The sequence below is a fragment of the Thamnophis sirtalis genome, unplaced genomic scaffold, assembly GCF_051295495.1.
Source record: "Thamnophis sirtalis isolate CommonGarterSnake01/CBP01778 unplaced genomic scaffold, rThaSir2_p1.2 scaffold_1, whole genome shotgun sequence".
NCBI lineage: Eukaryota > Metazoa > Chordata > Lepidosauria > Squamata > Natricidae > Thamnophis > Thamnophis sirtalis.
This window is the reverse complement of record NW_028261381.1, coordinates 172,343,847-172,365,422: the sequence shown is the minus strand read 5'-3', so window position 1 is coordinate 172,365,422 and position 21,576 is coordinate 172,343,847. Positions and strand designations below refer to the sequence as shown.

The 21,576-nt window shown below is 44.1% G+C and overlaps 1 protein-coding gene across 1 annotated transcript in view; it reads right to left on the bottom strand.

Moving 5' to 3' along the window:
• MIER2 (MIER family member 2) overlaps positions 1-17,722 on the bottom strand; it is a 73,902-nt gene extending 56,180 nt beyond the window's left edge. Inside the window, exon 1 of the mRNA XM_087703310.1 lies at positions 17,696-17,722. Within this exon, the coding sequence (XP_087559436.1) occupies positions 17,696-17,704 (9 nt within the window). The 5' untranslated portion in view covers positions 17,705-17,722. The remainder of the gene's footprint in view (positions 1-17,695) is intronic.
• Between the last annotated feature and the right edge of the window lie 3,854 nt (positions 17,723-21,576).

Sequence of the window (21,576 nt, the reverse complement as noted above, 5' to 3'; positions counted from 1 at the left end):
TAAACATAAACAGTTGGAAAATTCACACTGTAAAAATAACTAGAATGACATAGGTAAAGGTATATTGTTGTTATTAAACAGATAATTAAGGATGCAAGGGAATTAGGTTTGTTTAAAAGGAATATTAATTGTAACTGAATACATGATGTGCGATGAGAGTGAGGTACTTAGTTATATTTGATGGAAATTTAGTGATCGTATATGTAATTGAAAATACGGATGCACAAACGCTTGTAACCAAACGACATGCTGTTATGTAATTGATGAGAGTTTTATATCTTATGTGTTGTTGGTCTTGTATGTCTAAAAATAAATTTAAAAAAAAAAAAAACCAGATGTGTCACTTAAGCACAGAAAGTTTGGGGGTCAATTGTGGTCGTAGGTTGAGGACTGCTTGTACTCAAATTAAAGGTATGTCTTAATAGGTGGCAGCAACTAACCAGCTGACCTTATCTGGGGTTACAAGCTAAGCAAGAGTTAGGCCTAGTCATACAGTGGGACATATGGTCATGAACGGTTCTGACCACGACCAAAGCGGGTGCCAACCAAAAAAACCCGCTAAATCCGTGATGTTGAAACTATGGCACGCATGCCACAGTTGGCACATGGAGCCCTTTCTGTGGGCACACAAGCCGTTGCCCAGTTCAGCTCCTCCTGCCGACCAGCTGATTTTCAGATCTCTGCTGTGCATGTGCAGGGCGCATGTTGGAGATGCGCCCTGTACCCCCCCCCCCGCTCCGTTTTTGGTCCCAGGAGGCTTCAGGGAGGCCTGCTAGGCCCAAGACAGGGCTCTGGTGGGGGTTCGTGCGCGCATGTGTGTGGGGGGGTTGCACGTGCATTGCATTATAGGTGTGGGCACACGCCCGCATGCTGTTGCACGTGCATGCACACTTTTGGCACACGGAGAGAAAAAGGTCAGTCATCACTGCGCTAAATGTTTCACACTGTTCACGGACACACCCTCAGGTGGCAATCAAACACAGCCGCAGCGATTTCCCCTTCCGTGCCTCCTTTGTGTGTGCGCGCGCATGTGCAGTCAGTCTTGCTTCCGGTCACGACCAAATTGTGTGCCGACCGAAGTCCTGGAATGGATTACGGTTGGATGGGAGACCATGAGGAAATACAAGGTGTCAGTAAGCATAAGTAGTCCTTGACTTGCAATAGTTCATTTAGTGGGGGTTCAAAGTTACACTGACAAAAGTGACTAGTGACCGTTTTTCACGCTTTTTTTTCACATTTTTCATTGCAATATCTTCAGTCAGATGATCAAAATTCAGGCGCTTGGCAACTGGCAAGTATTTATGACGGTTGCAGTGTCCCAGGGCCATGGGGTCCCCTATTGCGACTTTCTGACAAGCAAAGTCAGTGGGGAAGCCAGGTTCACTTAACAACTGTGTTACTCACTTAACAACTGCAGTGGTTCACTTACCAACTCAGGCAAGAAAGGTGGTCAAACGGGGCAAAATTCATTCTACAACCGCCTGACTTAGCAACGGGAACTTTGGGCTCAATTTGTGGTGGATTACCTGTATTAAGAAGAGACTCGATGTCTCCCAACAAAAATGCTTTCGACAATTCGCTATTTTGACCACGTCACTAACAAAGAAGTGCTCCAAAACAGTGTCTCTTGCAAATTATAGGTAGTCCTCAACTTATGACCACAATTGAGCCAGGAGTGGGTTTCAGCCAGTTCACTTGTGTGCGTCCTGGATGTGCATTGCGTGCACAAGTGCAGTTGAATGGAAATTGTTCTGTGCATGCGCAGAACTAAAAAAAAAAAAAAGATGGCGGTAGCAACCAGAGAACTGGTTCGGGGGTGTGGCCAGCCTGGGTCACTGCCATTTCTGCAAACCCACGCAGACATGACACTACCAGTTCGGCCAAACCGGGCTGAACCGGTAGGAGGCCACCTCTGAATTGCACCCAAATTATTTTGCACGATGGCTGACTCACGCCAGCACAACTGCGTCAAGAAAGGTCTAAAATGGGGCAAAACTCACTTAACGATAGAAAACGTGGGCTCCATTGTGGTCATAAGTTGAGGACTAGCTGTATTCTAGAGCGCTGAAAAAAATGGTTGGAGATGGCAATGGCAACCAATTTCCACACTGTTGACACGAAGAAGAAGAAATACAAGGGGACCCACAGCCTCAACATCAATTGAACTTCACTCTACTTGTAAAGAAAATAATAAGATTGTTGCTCTATATATCAAAGCGATCATAATATCAAACAAATCCATAAATCTCAAAAGAGATCAAATTCTTCACGGAACAGAGAAGAGTGGCAATACCTCATAATGATTTATTATCAGGGACGTGAGACTGTAACCAAAACACCTTTATATGGGAAAGGAAACGAGGGAATTATCCAAAGGAGGAATGGATGGGTGACTCTAGTTACAGATAGTCCTTGACTTGATCAGGTTCCCATCGCACATATGTGCTAGTCGTTTCCGACTCTAGGGGGCGGTGCTCATCTCTGTTTTATAGCCAAAGAGCCAGCCTGTCCGAAGACGTCTCCGTGGTCATGTGGCCGACATGACTAAATGCCAAAGGCACACGGAACGCTGTTACCTTCCCACCAAAGGCGGTTCTTATTTTTCTACTTGCATTTTTTACGCGCTTTCAAACTGCTAGGTTGGGACAAGTAACGGGAGCTTACTCCGTTACACTATGTTAGGAATTCGAACCGCTGAACTGCCGAGCTTCTGATCGACAAGCTCAGCGTCTTAGCCACTGTGTCCCTTTAGACCTGGACCTACGACATACAACCACAACTTAATTTTTTTGTTGGTGAGGCCATTGTTAAGTGAAAATTCTCCATTTTATTACATTCGTTAAGTGAATCACTGCAGTTCTTAAGTTAGTAACACGATTGTCAACCCTGAAATGTACCTGGCTGAGGCCAATTTGGCGGCTTCAGGGTTGCCACAAAGCAGAAGAAGGGACAAAGAGGGGGTGAATAGCTAGATGGGGTTTTGTAGCCAAAATAAATTTAAGTTTCCTTATGGGAACCAAGGACATTCTCACAGGTGGCTGGCCAGAGGAGGAGTGAAGTAACCCAGCAACCAGCCAGCACCTTGATTGGACAGTGTGACCAGTGACTTGGGGAAAAGGGGGAATATTTACTTTTTAATTAAGTAAAAGCTGCGGGAACTTTCAGAGTCGACTTTAACCCTGTTGTGCCAATAGGATGTATCCAATAAATTGTTCTTTGGGGGAATCTACCTGCCTTGGAGTTCTGCTTTCTATGGGTGCATTACTTGGAATGCTGACAACGATTGTTAAATGATTCCCCATTTTATTACATTTGTTAAGTGAATCACTGCAGTTCTTAAGTTAGTATCATGGTCGTTAAGTGAATCTTGCTTCCCCATTGACTTTGCTTGTCAGAAGGTCGCAAAAGGGGATCACATGATCCCGGGACATTGCAACCGTCATAAATATGAATCGGTTGCCAAGCGTCTGAATTTTGATCACGTGATCATGGGGATGTTGCCACGGTTTCTAAGTATGAAAAATGGTCATAAGTGACTTTTCTGACCGAAGGCTTCCCAAGCATGAAGCAAACTCCTGGTCCTGACAAAAACTCCCTTTATTAATTTACTGTGGATTCTGCTCATTCAAATCCAGCAAAGTCTTTCGAGGGAGGATTTACGGCCACAGACCTTATCTGGCTTGGAAAGCTGCCAGGCCAGATATCTGCAAAATGTAGCAAGGAGTTTCAGAGAGTCGGGAACCAATTAAGTGAACTAATTGTCTCCTGCAAACTCCACTCCCCTTCTGCTCCTATTTTAGTTCCTCTGGGAGGGGCCATTCATCGTCCACCTGTGGCCTTACTCCTAAGTTGACCCCTGTTCTTTAGCTGTTCCTTTACTCTGGCAACTCTGTGCATGCGCACAGTGGGAACAGGCTCCAGCTGTTCTTCTGCCTCACTGATGTCTGACTCTGAAGGCAGCTGATAACTGTCGGATGGCCCTGGCCCCCTCTCTGCCTCCGACGCAGATCCCTCATCAGAGCCTTCCCCAGGCTCCAGGACTGGCCCAGGTTCCTCCCCAACCTCCTCACTGTCCGAATCTGCTGCTAGCTCCACTTGCCTCTGGTGGGCCACAACACTAACTTCAAATGGTCACTAAACGAACTGTTATAAGTTGAGGAGTAACTATAAATGCTCAAGGATGGGATGAATCCACATTCCACTCACGAGACAGAAGTGCCATTTTTAAAGCCTTGAAGCCTTAAATCTCACCCGAGACCCAGGTCTCACTGATCCAACTGGAAGTGTTGACACAGCACCAAACGGATTCAATTTATGGACAAGTGGAAAACATTTTTTTCAGGCAGCCCAGCCCACTCCCATCCCTTCCAGGCAGGAATAGAAAGCCCCTGAAATTGAGGGGACTGCTTTAAAAGCAGTTGAAAAGGAAAGTTGAATGGATCAAATCACTTTGGGATGCTGGGGGGTGGGTGTGGGTAGGGTTCCTGAAAAATCACATTCATAGATGATTTACCACAGGTCAAGTAACGTACTTGAGTTCAAGACCTCTCCAAAATGATTAATTAGCATTGTCAAGGAAGCTATTAGAGAAAATGGAAGTGTTGCCAAAATGAACAAAAAAGAAAGAAAGAATGAATCCATACACGTGCTTAAAAATAATAATCCCCAAAAGTCTAAACTAATAATGAGGGAGAGGGATATACAGGTGAAACTCGAAAAATTAGAATATCATGCAAAAGTTCATTTATTTCAGTAATGCAACTTAACCGGTGAAACTAATATATGAGATAGACGCATTACATGCAAAGCAAAATATTTCAAGCCCTGATTTGTCATAATGGTGATGATTATGGCTTACAGCTCACGAAAACCCCAAATCCACAACCTCAGAAAATTAGAATATTGTGAAAAGGTGCCATATTCTAGGCTCAAAGTGTCCCACTCTAATCAGCTAATTAAGACATAACGCCTGCAAAGGGTTCCTGAGCCTCTCAGTCTGGTTCAGTAGGAATCACAATCCTGGGAAAGATTGCTGACCTGACAGTTGTGCAGAAAACCATCATTGACACCCTCCATAAGGAGGGAAAGCCTCAAAAGGTAATTGCAAAAGAAGTTGGGTGCACATACGCTCAAAAGCCCGATTGGGCTTATTATCTGGGGAGGTCTTATTTTGAGGGAAACAGGGTATATAATTACACATACACACACACACACACACACACACAAGCACGCACACAACCTCAAGCAATGCTTTTCTGATATTGTATAAGGATTATTATCCAACGTGGTGGAAAGATTTACTAAGACAAAATTATAAAGTCTATGCAAAGGGAAATTCTTCCCTTTAAAAAACAAAAACAGCAACAACCACAGAATAAAAACATATCTTCCGAATGGCAAGTTGTTCATCTGAGCTTTTCCAAAAGGCTTTTGACAAAATCTCTCCAGGGGAAACTCAGGAATAGGAAGTGTATATGATTCAATAAAAGCAAAAGAAGAAATAGGATGCTCTTACACCCAACGGTGCTTTTTCCAAATGGCAACTGGGCTTCTTGGACGAGAAGCAAAACGTTCCCAAAGAAAAAGAAAACCCAAGGAAGTCCAGTTCCACTTTTTGGAAAAGCACCTTTGGGGCAACCCCAACCTGGATGACTGAGAATCTCCATAAGACATACAGAACATTCTTACAATACTGTACAGCAATCCAAAACAGTGAAGTCTGCAGTTGCACATATTTAAAACCTGGTTGGATACCCATCCTTCGCTACGGAACTATGTGATTGGGCTTGATAAATTGACAGTTAAAGCTTGAACACTAATGAGTAGTTACCATCGGCCTCTCCCCTCCCCTTCCCACCCTCAGGCGTGCCCCACAGAAGCCTCTCCTCTCCTCTCCTTCAGGAGGCCTCTCCTATCTTATCCCCTTCTCTCCCTCAGTCTAACTCCTTAGCATCAGAGCGTTTTTCAGGTGGGGAGGGGGAGTAGAATGTGTAAACTCCCAGCCTGCAGGCCGGATGAGTCACGCGTTGGCCATGCCCACACGCAAGTGGCAGTTGGAGCAGAGTTCTTTTCAGGTGGGGAGGGGGAGTAGAACGTCTAACTCCTTAGCATCAGAACATGTTAATAATAACGTAAGAAATGCTAATGATCTGATGGTCATTTTGAAAAATCCTTTCTTAGAGAGCACCTAGAAACCAAGAGGAACATAAGTGCCAAATTTCAAATTTGTAGGCTTTACACACACACACACACACACACACACACACACACGATGGATCTTTCCATCTTTCCTTAAACAGTGTATCATCTGGATACAAGTATCTCATTGCAACAGCCTTCAACATTTACAACATCATTCATATTAATATTAATTCTCTAGTCTTAAAATTATAGTATATTAAACAATTAAACAATTAAAGTATTATTAAACATAATACTAACAGTTATCTTATTTATACCTCTCTTAACATATTTTATATCCTTCTTTAATCTTCGTTTATTTCCAATTTCACTTTTTATTCTCTAATCATTGATAAAATACTTCCCATATCATATAATATTCAGTTTGTTCTTCCTCTTTAATTGTTAGTGTTACTCTGTTCATTTCTGCACATTGTAACATTTTCCTAATCACCTTCTCATCAATAGGAATCTCTTCACTTTTCCCAAATGGAAGCTTTTCAACTTCTTCATAAATGCCAAAATTGAGATGATTCGTTTGCTTTAATTTATGAAAGTTAAAAGAAGTTAATTTGATAAAAAAAAATAGCCTAGCTTCAAACATACCTTAATAAGATCTGTGCTGATAGTAATCAGACAGGATAGTAATATTGGAAAGGGGATAACTATATGTTTATACCACATGAATCAAAAAGAGGGCTGTGAAAGTATTTATAGGTGGACTCAGCTTTCCATCCTTCCGAGGTGGGTAAAATGAGGACCCAGACTGTGGGGGCAATATGCTGACTCTGTAAACCGCTTAGAGAGGTTTGAAGCGGTATATAAGTCTAACTGCTACTTCTATTGCTATGCTATAGACTCCTGGACATAAACGGTTTCAACTCTTATCCTCAAAACAATGGTACAGAGCACTGCACACCAAGGCAACTAGACCCAAGAACAGTTCCCCTCCACCCCCACGAAAGCCATCACTCTGCTAAACAAATAATTCCCTCACCACTGTCAAACCATTCACTAAGGCTGCATTACTATTACTATTAGTCTTCTCATCATTCCTATCACCCATCTCCTTCCACTTATGACTGCAAGACTGTAAGTTTATGGCTTGTATCCTTATGATTTATATTGTTTCCGGATTGCTTATTTGTACCCTCTGACTATAATTAAGTGTTGTATCTCATGATTCTTGAAGAACGTATCTTGTCTTTATGTACACTGAGAGCATATGCACCAAAGACAAATTCCTTGTGTGTCCAATCACAACTGGCCAATAAAGAATTCTATTCTATTCCTATTCTATTATTCTTCTATTCTATTCTATTATTCTATTCTATTCTATTCTATTCTATTTCTATTCTATTATTCTATTCTAGTCAGGGCTTCATGAAAATATCAACGGGAAAACCTGCTTTTAAAAAGGTGAATTGTATAAATCGGATCACTGGGAAGAGGAAACAACCGGGAAAGGACCAATATATTACTGTAACCTACTCTGTATGGGGATGTCTTTGAAAAAAAAAGATTCAGATGCTTTTGTTGGTTTAAAATGCAACAGCCTGCCTGCTAAACAAAAGTACAGGTTTAGTTATATTACAACTAAGGAGGCTACATAGGTTTTAAGAGTTCAAGTCTCTCATACAATTCAACATGCTGGTATAAATATAAATGTGTGCCTTGGAGTCAGTTTTTCTGGTGGCTACCCGAACAAGCCCATGAACTGCAACCATTAACTGTAAAGCCAGTGTATGGTTTGGTGCCTGAAAAATTTGCAAAAGTTTATTTCCCACCCAGGTTTGACCTGTCCTATACAGGGGGAAAGGGTATGCGGAAGCATTTTGCCCCAAGGGCAAACAAGGGACAACCTCCTTGGTATATTCAATAGGTGTCAATAGTAAGAGGGTATAGTAGTAAAGGCATCAAGCTAGAAACCGGAAAACTGGGAATTCTAGTCCTGCCGTAGGAATAAAAACCAACAGGGTAGACCAACCACCAGGAGACTGGGAGTTCTAGTCCTGCCTTAGGCATGAAAGCTAGCAGGGTGATTTTGGGGCAATCACTAGGAGAATGTGAGTTCAAGCCCTGCCTTAGGCATGAAAACTGGATGGGTGACTTTGGATTAATCACCAGGAGACAGTGAGTTCTAATTGTGCCTTAGGCATGAAAGCTGGCTGGGTGATTTTGGGGCAATCACTAGGAGACAGTGAGTTCTAGTCCTGCCTTAGGCATGAAAGTTGGCTGGGTGATTTTGGGCCAATCACCAGGAGACAGTGAATTCTAGTCGTGCCTTAGGCATGAAAGCTAGTATGAGTGATTTTGGGCCAATCACTAGGAGACTGGGAGTTCTAGTCCCGCCTTAGTCATGAAAGGTGGTAGGGTGATTTGGGGGCAATCACCAGGAGACAGTGAGTTCTAGTCGTGCCTTAGGCATGAAAGCTGGCTGGATGATTTGTGGGCAATCACCCGTAGACAGTGAATTCTAGTCCTGCCTTAGGCATGAAAACTGGCTGGGTGATTCTGGGGCAATAACCAGAAGACGGTGAGTTATAGTCCTGCCTTAGGCATGAAAGCTGGTAGGGTGATTTTGGGCCAATCACCAGGAGGCTGTGAGTTTATTTATTATTTATTACAGTAGTTCCTAACCTGTGGTCTATCCACCACTGGGGGAGGAGGGGCACAATGTCCTCAGAGGAGGATCTGCGAAGGCTTGAAGAAATGTTATGATTTAAATCTTGAGTTAAATCTTGGGGGTCCATGGCCATGGCCCTTGGCCAGAAAAGTTATTTAAAGGAGGTCCATAGTGAAGAAAAGCTTGAGAACCACTGATTAATCAAATTTCCATAAATAAATGATAAATAAAAATAATAAAGCCGGCTGGGTTACTTTGGGCCAGAGTAACTGGGGACTGAGAGTTCTAGTTCTGCCTTGGATACGAAGCCAGCTTGGTGACCTTTGGCCAGTCACTTTCTCTCAACCCTAGGAAGGATGCAATGGCAAATCACCGGAGAGGCCTTGCCAAGAAAACTGCAGGGATTTGTCCAGGCATCTCCAACAACCTGAAACTACTGAAGGGAAGCCCAAAAACCCCAAAAATGGAGTCAAGAATCATGTCCTAACAAACCACTGGTGAAATCTAAATTTTGTTCCCACGGGTTCTGTGGGCGTGGCTTGATGGGGGGGTTGTTAATGCGACTGGGTGGGTGTGGCCAACTTTTTTTCACTTTTTAAAGCATTTTTTTCCTGCTGGTTCGGGCGAATAGGCAGGAAAAAATTGCTTTAAAAAGTGGGAAAAACAAGCTTCTGACGATCATGCGGTTCCCTGCTGATCCGCGGCTTTTTTTTTTTAAACTACCGTTTTTGCAGAACCAAGGACAATCGTCCCTACCGGTTCAGCCGAACCAGGAGGATTTCACCACTGTAACAAACCTAAATAGAGCGGCTGCGGTAAATACGTCAAGTTATCAAGACTAATGCCAAGCCCCTAGCAGCTAATCCTCATGAAGAAATGGAGGCTGCCAGAGACTTTTTAATCAAATCTTAATTGTAAGGCGTGGGGTGGGATTAGGTTACAAAGTCTTGACCTCTTGATAAGTTTACCTTAGCACCCCATTGATCTGCAGGTTCTCTGGAGTCAGTGCTTAGGCTCCTCAATCCTCTTGATGACCATCTACAGTGGTTATCCATTTTCATGATAAAAGGATGTACAGATGTTTTCAACCAGAATCTTTCCCCGCCACCAGGTAATTTCTTGAGCCAGGAATGTTCTGATGCAAAGTTCTACATTTAGTCAAGGGAAACCAAATGCACAGGGATAGCATAGGGCAGTGATGGTGAAACTTTTTTGGCTCCTGTGCCAAAAGCCGGTGGGGGGGCACGGGGGGGGGGGGTCGTGCTCGGAAGCACCATACTCATAATGCTGTGTGTGACCACACTCCCCGCGCACATGTGCACGTGACTAGCGGACACCCCCCCTTTTGGCATGTTTTTTTCGCCCTCCCCAGGCTCCCGAGGCGTTCTAGGAACCTGGGAAGGGTGAAAACAGCCTCCCCCCACAGGACGCCCTCCGGAGGCCTCAGGAGCTTTCCTGAAGGCTCCGGAGGGCAAAAAACAGACCTACGGGCACCTCGGAAGTTTAGGAATGGTGAAGTTTAGGAAGAGCCGAGGTGGCGCAGTGGTTAGGGTGCAGTACTGCAGGCCACTTCAGCTGACTGTTATCTGCAGTTCAGTGGTTCTAATCTCACTGGCTCAAGGTTGACTCAGCCTTCCATCCTTCCGAGGTGGGTGAAATGAGGACCCAGACTGTGGGGGCGATATGCTGACTCTGTAAACCGCTTACAGAGGGCTGAAAGCCCTATGAAGCGGTATATAAGTCTAACTGCTATTGCTATTGCCCATATGGCCGGTTTTTCACGCTCTGGAGGCTAGTCTCCAGAGGGCGAAAAATGGCCTCAAAAGAAGGCCGAAGTCAGCTGGCCAGCATGTGGATGCCCTAACAAATGGCCCCATGTACCACCTGTGGCACACGTGCCACAGGTTCACCATCATGGGCGTAGGGGGTACCTGGCTCAATACTTTGTAATTAATTTATAATTTAACAAAGTTGGAAGGGACCTTGGAGTTCTTCTAGTTTAACCCCTTGCTTCGGCAGGGAAACATACACCACTCCAGACAAATGGTTATCCAATCTCTTCTCTAAAACCTCCAGTGTTCCAATAGTAGCAACTGTGAGAGGGATCTTGGCATCCTAGTGGACAATCCCTTAATAATGAGCCAGCCGTGTGCAGCAGCTGCCAAAAAAGCCAACGCGGTCCTAGGCTGCATAAACAGAGGGAAAGAATCAAGATCACGTGAAGTGTTACTACCACTTTATAAGGCCTTGGTAAGGCCACACTTGGAATACGGCATCCAGTTTTGGTCGCCACGAAGTAAAAAAGATGAGACTCTAGAAAGAGTGCAGAGAAGAGCAACAAAGATGATCAGGGGGCTGGAGGCTAAAACATGCGAAGAACGGTTGCAAGAACTGGGTATGTCTGGTTTAATGAAAAGGAGGACTAGTGGTGACATGATAGCAGTCTTCAAATATCTCAGGGGCTGCCACAAAGAAGAGGGAGTCAAGCTATTCTTCAAAGCACCTGATTAGGTTTGGTTTCATATAGAAACAGATGAAATAGTAATAGTAATAATAGCAGTAGACTTATATACCGCTTCATAGGGCTTTCAGCCCTCTCTAAGCGGTTTACAGAGAGTCAGCATATTGTCCCCAACAATCTGGGTCCTCATTTTACCCACCTCGGAAGGATGGAAGGCTGAGTCAACCCTGAGCCGGTGAGATTTGAACCGCTGAACTGCTGATCTAGCAGTCAGCTGAAGTAGCCTGCAGTGCTGCACTTAACCACTGCGCCACCTTGGCTCTTCAAATAGATGACAAGATAACAGCGCTCCAATATTTGAGGGGCTGCCACAAAGAAGAGGGGCTTCACTTATTCTCCAAAGCACCAGAAGGCAGGACAAGAAGCAACGGATGGAAACTAATCAAGGACAGAAGCAATCTAGAACTAAGGAGAAACTTCCTGCCAAATCTAATGGCTAGAGAACATAGGAAATCCAAGTGAGTCCTTCCTTTTCTCAAAAGATACTGTATAATAATTCACAACTAAAAAACCCCCAAAACCACCTCTGCTTTTTGCTACCCAAATGAAAGAAGCCAATATCTCAGAAATTCTATTACACAACAATTACAGACAGGAAGACTTCATAGTATTATTAACTGCGCACTTATATTGCTGGATTATAAACCTTATATTTATAAAGTACCTAAGGGGTACGCTTGACGCTTTATTACTCGGTAATTCTGCATGGTTAAAAGTCTTCGAGGCTTAAAAAAGGAAAATACAGATGAACCAAACATGGGAGTTAGACTCTGAACTCAGCGGCGAGAATTTAGGTTTTACTGGACAATCCTTTGGTGCAAATCAGATGGAAAGTATGAGTAGGCTGCCTCGCCATTCGTTTGCATGCTCCAGGGCAACCTGGAATTAAGGAGAAACTTCCTCACAGTCAGAACAATTAACCAGTGTATCAGCTTGCCTGCAGAGGTTGTGGGTGCACCATCAATGGAGATTTTTAAGAGATTGGACAGCCGCTTGTCTGAAATAACATAGGCACGCAGAGCCCTCTCTGTGGGCACGCGCACCTTCGCCAGCTGCTCTTCTGCTTTTTCTCCTGGTTTTCACCAGCTGGTCTTCGTGTGTGCTGTAGGGCTGGGAACCCAAAGATCAGCTATCCGGTGCACATACAAGTGCCAGCCACCTGGTTTTGGGGTTTCTGGCGCCTGCATGTGCACTGGCCGGTTGGTCTTTGCTTGCGCCAGAGCACTGGAAACCCAAAGACCAGCTAAGCAGCATGCATGTACACACGGAAACCCGAAGACCAGGTGGTTGGCGCAAGTGTGCATGTACCCAATGACTGGTGTATGCGCACTGGCCATCTAGTTGTCAGGTTTCCGCGCTCTGGTGTGCACATGCATGTGCATCCCTGTTTGAGCACTTGGTTGCGGTTCACCATCACGCGTATAGGTTTTCCTGCTTGAACAGGGAACTGGACTAGAAGACCCCCAAGGTCCCTTCTAGCTCTATTCTGATTAGTAATCAAGGAGGAACAGGAACATTAAGGATTCTTCTAACAGTATTAAGTCTTAGGTTAGTATTAAGATACCCAAATCTTAATGCATATTTTAGTTTAACCTTGGAGCTCACAGCTGCTGAGTAAACTCAATGACTTTGTCCTTGAGAAGATAGTACAGCTATTTGGGGGTGGGGGGAAAGAACCCAAATAAATTACTGTTTATCCCAGTTTTCAGATTGCACCCAGCACTGCTCCAAGCAAAGAAACTTATGCTGTTGGTTTGAGATCGACAATTTGGTTGCAAACGTTTTGTCCCCATTCGAGGAGATGTCGACAATGCGTTTTGAATTGTTTGAACAAAACGCACTGACGACGTCTCCTCGAATGGTGGCGAAATGTTTGCAACCAAATTGCCGAGCTCGGAGCGCAAACCAACAGCCTAACTACCAACCCGAGCTACTAATATCCAAACACATTTCAAAGAAACTTATTCTGGATCTTCCAAACTACATTTTGGACAACAGCGTGAAGAAGACTTATCATTGGGACCGATAGTAATCTTCATGCTGGTTCACCGTGAATTCTCAGTAGAATCTGGCATGATTGACCACAAAATGTGGATAACTTTAAGGGGAAGTAGTCTACTTCAGAAAGTGGTGATGTTTTAAGACTTTTTCAGACTTCTATTAATCTAGAAGGGTGCTGATCATCATTACTGATCCTCCAAAAATGGCAGGAAAAACTAACTAAAGATTATTTCCAACTTTTGGAACTTTTTTTTCAAGCTAAATCCACTTTTGTTATTCTTTTCCACGCTTTAATCTTTTTATCAAAAAGAAATCAGGCAAGATTTGGCAGCTTAACCTGACACTTTTTTAAAAAAAAAATTTGAAACATTTAAATCAGTGTTTATTTATTTTTGGTGCTGTCCTATTCTAAATAGATTTTGTCTGCATGTCTATAAAATATAAAACCTATTTTGCTTGTTATTTTATTACGGTGGGTTTCCTGAGCATTGCATTTGATAGGAAAAGAGCATAGATTTAATATAAAGAAATAAAATCAAGGCGGCACTGAGAAACCCCGAGGATGATTCCCAAAGTCTATTTTCCTATTCAAAGCTGTCTCAAAAAGAGCAGCTGCCTCCTTAAACAAATCACCAACATCAGGTCAGCAATGGATAATATTGGAAAAGCAGAGTTGGGAGTGAGATAAAATAGGCAGTGATACTCTACTTCGTATCCTCAATTTCATGCCTCCAGAAATGCTGGACATCACCTTCTATCATTCACAGGCAATTTCAGCGATGCCCCTTGAGAATTCTATGAGTTCAACACATCTCGGAACCAAGTTGCGGGGAAAAATGTGTTCTAGAATGAGGTCACACTTCATGAGACACCAAGACCCTGATGCCTATGGTTTCCTTGGGGACATCAAATTTCAGTCAAAAAAAAAAAGATATTTAAATCAGGATTTGATATATTCGCCCTAAGACGCTAACCCCAAACAAAAGGCAGCATAAGAGTGTTTCAAATAAAATAAATAAAAAGATTGTCCACCCACAGTACCGCTTCACAGTCACAATCCAATTTCACAGCCCATACAGAACCTGACAGCTGTGAACATGTGAATTTTCCCCCTTAAATTGGCACACCGATCTTTCTTCTTTATAGCCTAGAGGTTACACACATTAGCATTAACATCTGGAACAAAGATAGACTTATTCATTATTTATTTATTTTAAATATTCCTAGTTGCCCATCTACTGAAAAGGACCGGGGGGGGGGGGGGTGACATGATAGTAGTCTTCCAATATCTATGGGATTGCCATAAAGAAGAGGGGGTCAAGCTATTCTTCAAAGCACCTGAAGGCAGAACAAGAAGCAATGGGTGGAAACTAATCAAGGAGAGAAGCAACCTAGAACTGAGGAGAAATTTCCTGAGATAACAATTAACCAGAGAAACGACCTGCCTCCAGAAGTTGTGGGTGCTCCAACACTGGAAGTTTTTAAGAAGAGATTGGACAACCATTTGTCTCAAATGGTATAGAGTTGACTGCTTTGAGCAGGCACTTGGTCCCTTCCAACTCTTGTTATTCCGTTGGCCACGCTCATGGAAATTATAGTTTAAAATGCAATAAAAACACAAAAAGCAATAAAAAGGTGTACATACTAAAATATAAATCAGCGTCCATAAATAATGGAGTTTTACCATTCTGACATTTCAAAAGTCAAAATGTCGAGGGTTTTCAGGATTAAGTTGTGAATTGACTCCATAAAGTAAAGGTAAAGGTTCCCCTCTCACATATGTGCTAGTCGTTCCCGTCTCTAGGGGGCGGTGCTAATCTCTGTTTCAAAGCCGAAGAGCCAGCGCTGTCCGAGGACGTCTCCGTGGTCATGTGGCTGCCATGACTAAACACCGAAGGCACACGGAACGCTGTTACCTTCCCACCAAAGGTGGTCCCTATTTTTCTACTTGCATTTTTACGTGCTTTAGAATTGCTGGGTTGGCAGAAGCTGGGACAAGTAACGGGAGCTCACTCTGTTACGCGGCGCTAGGGATTTGAACCACTGAACTGCTGACCTTTCTGATTGACAAGCTTAGTGTCTTAGCCACTGAGCCACCCCGTCCCATAAAATAGGGATGTGTATTTTTGGTACCATGCAGAAGCCGGAAGAAAGATGGGATGGTTTAAGGAACAGCAGAAAGGTAATTGCTGCCCTTGTGTGAGATCTAAAACCTTTCCTCCAAACTATCCTTGAAGTGCACACATATTTAATGTACAACATCTGAAGTAAGATAACTACATTTTACACACCCAAAGGTCTATTTCCTATTTTTTAAAACTTTGATCCTACACCTATATAATCCCACCAAATTAAAATAAAAGCTCAAGGTGAAGATTAAGACATTAATGAACACTCATCAAAGGAGCAACTGGAAGGAACTAGAAGACTTCCAAGGTCCCTTCTGACTTCATTACTCTGCACAAATGTTACAGAAGTGAAGACCTCCATTTCACCAGTTCTTTTTTTTTCCTCCCCAGTTTCCAAGTTCTCCTTTTCACATTCCCTCACACAGCTCTTTATCTTCTTGCCCTTCATCTTCAGCCCACCCAAATTCCAGCTGCCTCCACCTTATCTCACTCATGTCCAATTATTTTTCTTTAGTCAAAACCTCTGCCAAGGCCATTGCAAAGCAGATGTAATCTTTAAAGAACTCCCTTACTTTTAATTCCCCAATGGTCTGCGGAAATGCATCATCCCCTTTCAGAAAACCACAATTTTTCATTTTCATCTTGGCCATTGGATGACTCAAGATTTTGGTTTGTTGTCTCTTCAGATGGCCAACCCCCCACCCCCCCAAACTGACCCTCTTGAGATCTTTAGATGGGATGTTCAAGCCTTCTGCATGTCTCCAATATTTGTCAGATTTAAAGCTTGTTGCTCTTCAAAGCCGGGTGTTAGTTTCTAAACAAATACGGCTACATCATCTCTTTTCTTCCAAGTGCAGTTATTTCTACCAAGTGCAACCTTGAACATGGACTACACCAATTTGTCAACAGCTCCAAGTCCTTCTCCCCAAATATCCTACAAGTATTTTTCTAATATTCCCTACTCTTTTATCATCCCTTCAAACCTGAATCGAGCTTCTTAGAATTTCTGGCTTTTTCCCCTCAGTAGATACACCATTTCTAGCTCGATTCTCCAAATTTCAGTTATGCTCCCCTGTCTACAGAAGGTCGCCCCTTCCTCCATTTTGCAAATTCAAAACATAACCCTCCAGGTACTTTATATTTATCACACCAAAAATTGACATCTTTGTAGATGAATATCCTGATTAGAAGCATGCCAACCATACCACGTCCCATCTGTACCATTTGAGACACAACATTCGCACCCATCCCCGGACTCCTTAATTTCGGGAGCCACTTCGTCCTGAGAACGCCCCCCATTCATTTGTGGCCTATCCGAAGCAAACCTCAAGTTATCCCCACCTCCCCAAAAAGTAACCCCAACTCCACCGAAGTGGCCTAAACCCCAATTTTTCTTGAATTCCTCTAAACACAGCTGTTTCCCCATAAAAGACCCCCGCCCTGACCTCAATATTTAAACCCTGGAAAAAGTCACAAAGCGGGCATCCGCAAACCCTCAAAAGACGTATTTATAAAACACCCCCCCCCCCAAAAAAATCTTTTGCAAACTCTCAAGAATCCAAGTTGCTTTTGCAATACCTGCCCTCTAATCAATCCTGCACCCCCAATCCTAAGGGCAACAGTTCTACCTCCCCTGCACCCCAGATCTGTGCAGAGCACCCCAATCCCTCATCAGCTCCCTGCCCCCCCACACCCAGAAGGCCTCAGCACTCCCACCTTCAGCTCTGCACCCCCAAATCTTCCTCTGGTCCACAAGTTTGCCCCCCTCCATCCCCATCGTTCAAACCTGCCCATCCTTGCTGAGCCCCCCCAGTAACCCAAAGTCCCTCCAGAAGTTTTAACGACCCTCCCGAAGTGCCCCCCGCTCGGCCACACCTTCCCACCTCCCCCCCACCATAACCCCACAAACTCTGACCCACTCGAGACTCCCCTCCTGCCCTGCCCCTCCGACCCCAGGCGCTGCACCCCCACCCAAGTCCCAACTCCTCCATCCTCTCCGGCCCCTTCATCCCCCCCCACATCCCCCCCACCCAGGAACTCTCTCACCTGCAAGTCCCACCTGCTCCCCCCCTCCCCAAAAACAGCCCCTGCCCTGGCTCCCCACTTCCTGCTCCCCGACAGTCCCCCCCCTCCCCCCGCGGGGTGCCCCCTTCTCTTCGGAGGGGGGAGGGGAGGAGGGGGGAGGGGGAGAGGGAGCCGACTTTCTCCTTCCCCCCACTCTCTCTCTCACACACTCACCTCCGCCATAGCCGAGAGTGAGAACGGCGGCGGGGGGGGGGGAGGCAGGAGAGCCCCGGATGTGGAGGCGCGCGCTGATTGGCTGCCGCGCACGGGAACGGAGCGGGAGGGGAGGGCCGCGCGCGCGAGAGAGGGGGGGGGCTGGGAGGAGGTGAGGGGTGCGCGCGGGTGATGGGTGGGTGGGGGGGTGGTCGTCGATGGGTGGGGGGGGGAGGCCGACCCGAGGGAGCTCTGAGGTAAAAATGTGGGGTGGAGGGGCGTGGAAAGCTGAGGGGTGGGGAGGGGGGGAAACGTCGAAGGGCGGCGGAGAAGTAGGGACAGGTGAGGCAGGTGAGGGTCTCGGAGCCCAGCGGGGACCTGGAGGGAGCGGGGAGCCGGCTCTGGCGACCCGCCGGGAGGGGAGAGGAACGCGGGCGAAAGGGAGAAGCTGAGGTAAAAAACAGGAGGGGGGGAGATGGAAGGAATTGGGGGGATGTCAGGGAGGCTGAAGAGGGAGAGCTGAGGGGGCTTCCTGGGGAAGGAAAGGATGAAGGAAGAATGGCGTGAAAAGTAAGGTCCTACATTTAGGCAAGGAAAACCAAAGGCACAGGTACAGTGTACGTGGTGCCTGTTGAATTTATAATTCAACAAAGTTGGAAGGGGCCTTGGAGGTCCTCTAGTCCAGTGTTTCCCAACCTTGGCAACTTGAAGATGTCTGGACTTCAACTCCCAGAATTCCCCAGCCAGCGAATGCTGGCTGGGGAATTCTGGGAGTTGAAGTCCAGACATCTTCAAGTTGCCAAGGTTGGGAAACACTGCTTCTAGTCCAACCCCCTGCTTAGGCAGGAAACCCCACACCACTTCAGACAAATGGCTATCCAACATCTTCTTAAAAACTTCCAGTGTTCCAATAGTAGTAACTGTGAGAGGGATCTTGGAGTCCTAGTGGACAACCATTTAAATAGGAGCCAGCCGTGTGCAGCAGCTGCCAAAAAAGCCAACACAGTTCTAGGCTGCATCAACAGAGGGATAGAATCAAGATCACGTGAAGTGTTAATACCACTTTATAATGCCTGGGTAAGGCCACACTTGGAATATGGCATTCAGTTTTGGTCGCCACGATGTAAAAAAAGACATCGAGACTGTAGAAAGAGTGCAGAGAAGAGCAACAAAGATGATTAGGGGACTGGAAGTTTGCCCGTTGGGTTGTTTTTCGCCCTCCCCAGGCTTCAGGAAAGCCTCTGGAGCCTAAGGAGGGCGAAAACGGCCTTCCCAGGCCCTCCGGAAGGCCAAAAATCAGTGCAGACAGGACCTGAGGGCTGCCGTGACAGCAAATATGGCTCCGATTGCCACAGGTTCACCATCACGGTTATAACAGGGCTCAAGACGAGGAAGGGATCTGTATTTTGTACCAACTGGAATTTCAAAGTAGCTTTCCAAGACAGCCCTATATAATGCACATTGCAATTTTATCCGGTTCCACCACAAAACCGCGGTAGACAAAAGCGCGCTCGACGAAAGCGCATACATGACGTCATCACAGCGCGACGAAAACATCGCGCTGTGAACGGTAAATTTAAAATTAAAGCGAAAACCTTACCCTAACCCCCCCAAACCTAACCCTAAACCTAACCCTTAACCTAACGCTAAACCTAACCCTTAACCTAACGCTAAACCTAACGCTAACCCTTAACCTAGCGCTAAACCTAACCCTAACGCTTAACGTAACCCTAACCCTAACCCTTAACCTAACCCTAAACCTAAACCTAATCCTTACCTTTATGTGAATTGGCTTGCTTTAATTTTATTTTAATTTCAATTTAATTTATTTTTAATTTTTTTCGTCGCGCTGCTGATGACGTCAGGTACGCGCTTTCGTCAAGCGCGGTTTTGTCTACCGTGGTTTTGACGGGTCACGTTTTATCCAGTTTTAATACATAAGAATATGAATTATTGTGAATACCCAGCAGAGAAAAGAATGGCTCCGATTAAAAATAGGCAAATTGTAGGCCACGTATGAGAAATAATGTTAATGGACAAAATGAAAAGTGGACACCAAAAAAGTAAGTGGAATAAAACATGGGGATAAGGCAGAATTTTGACAGGCAGGAGAATAAGGAACATCACTGGGCAACATTAAAGTATGTTGAGTGCAAAATGTGATTCAGTTCATGTGATCAAAGTTAAATGTGGGAAAATTAGTATGTATGGTACATGAAAGTAGTCAAAATGGACTAGTGGGTTAAAAGAATGTAGTGAAAGAACAGGAATAAGAAATGAATAGTAAAGAGTTAATGAATTGTAAAAATTAACAGGAAAAAGGACAAAGCTAAGATAAAGGATGAATATCACGCATGATGTTTCCAGGTATCTATAGGCTTTTTTCATCCAGAATCTCGTAGAGCCAGACTGACTGGTTTTTTTGGTGATTAAATTTATCATCTTTAGTCTATGAGCTATTATTTGGGTTCATCCATGGTTTGATTTGGTTATGAATCCACTTATTATATTTTACTTAATGCATAGACTGTACAGTGTAGTATGTGAAATCAGTTACTGTATTCTGCTGAAAACGCGCAAGCGACAAGGCAAAAATTAAGATTCTAAGATTAAAAAATTGGAGACACAGAAATAGTGATAGAAGTATATGAATGGAAACGTTTCATTGTCCACAGGCAATTCAGCAAAATAAGGTGTTAAATAATTAAATAAATCATTCCATAATTTTCTTTGGAGCAGGGACAGGTAGACTTCAGGTTTTAGAACCTAATTTATTAATAGAGAATAGCAATAGCAGTTAGACTTATATACCGCTTCATAGGGCTTTCAGCCCTCTCTAAGCGGTTTACAGAGTCAGCATATTGCCCCCCAACAACAATCCGGGTCCTCATTTTACCCACCTCGGAAGGATGGAAGGCTGAGTCAACCTTGAGCCGGTGAGATTTGAACAGCCGAACTGCAGAACTGCAGTCAGCTGAAGTAGCCTGCAGTGCTGCATTTAACCACTGCGCCACCTCGGCTCTATTAATCCTGAAGTTCTTCAACAAAGGGACAGCATAGTTAATCTGAGGAATTTGTTTTAAATATAGGCTTGGGATACACAAACAACTTTTTTCACACAAAACGTATTCCTATTTTCTTGATTTCAGCAGCTGGATTCAACAAGTAAAAGACTATAGGTAATTGTTATTATATTGAAATTAATTATTAATTATTAACAAGAGTCACACATTGAGATGGACAGCGCTATAAATTGAATGAATGCATGCATAAATAGCATTAAAAACACTTTTTGATCTACTGAAAATCATCCATCTTCTGCTTATTTTTGGTTTAAACTTTGCTGTGTTGACTACATTGATTGCATAAGATCATGCCTCTCTGCAGCATACTTTCTGATATATGTTCTTTTCCCCAAACTGTCCATATGTGGTCCCCAGACTCTCTTTCACAATTTGTAGAACTGTCAAAGTGGATGGAGCCAAACATTTTGGCTCATATCTTCTTGCATGTTATAAATTTGGGAAAGTTAAGGGGCAATATTGGTTTTCTAAGCTTTATAGAGACTAAAAGCACTCTTTCCATCCTTTAAACCTTTCTCCGCAATTCTTCCAAATTGATTGTTGTGCAGTTCACTTTGGAGAGAACAGTTCTGGATACTGTAAGTTGCATCAAGTTTAGGGTAGCCTTCAAAAAATGCACCCCTGAACCTAAACTAAGAATTACCATAATGTTATTCAGGAATGAAGGAATAGCACTTGTAAGTTGCCCAGAAATATTTAAATGTCTACTGTTTAAAGTTAGTAGAAAAACAATGTTCTATATTTCTTACGAGTACTACCTGACCTGTTGGAAATTTTCAAATTTGATTCTAAATATAAATGTAAACCAACATATCAATG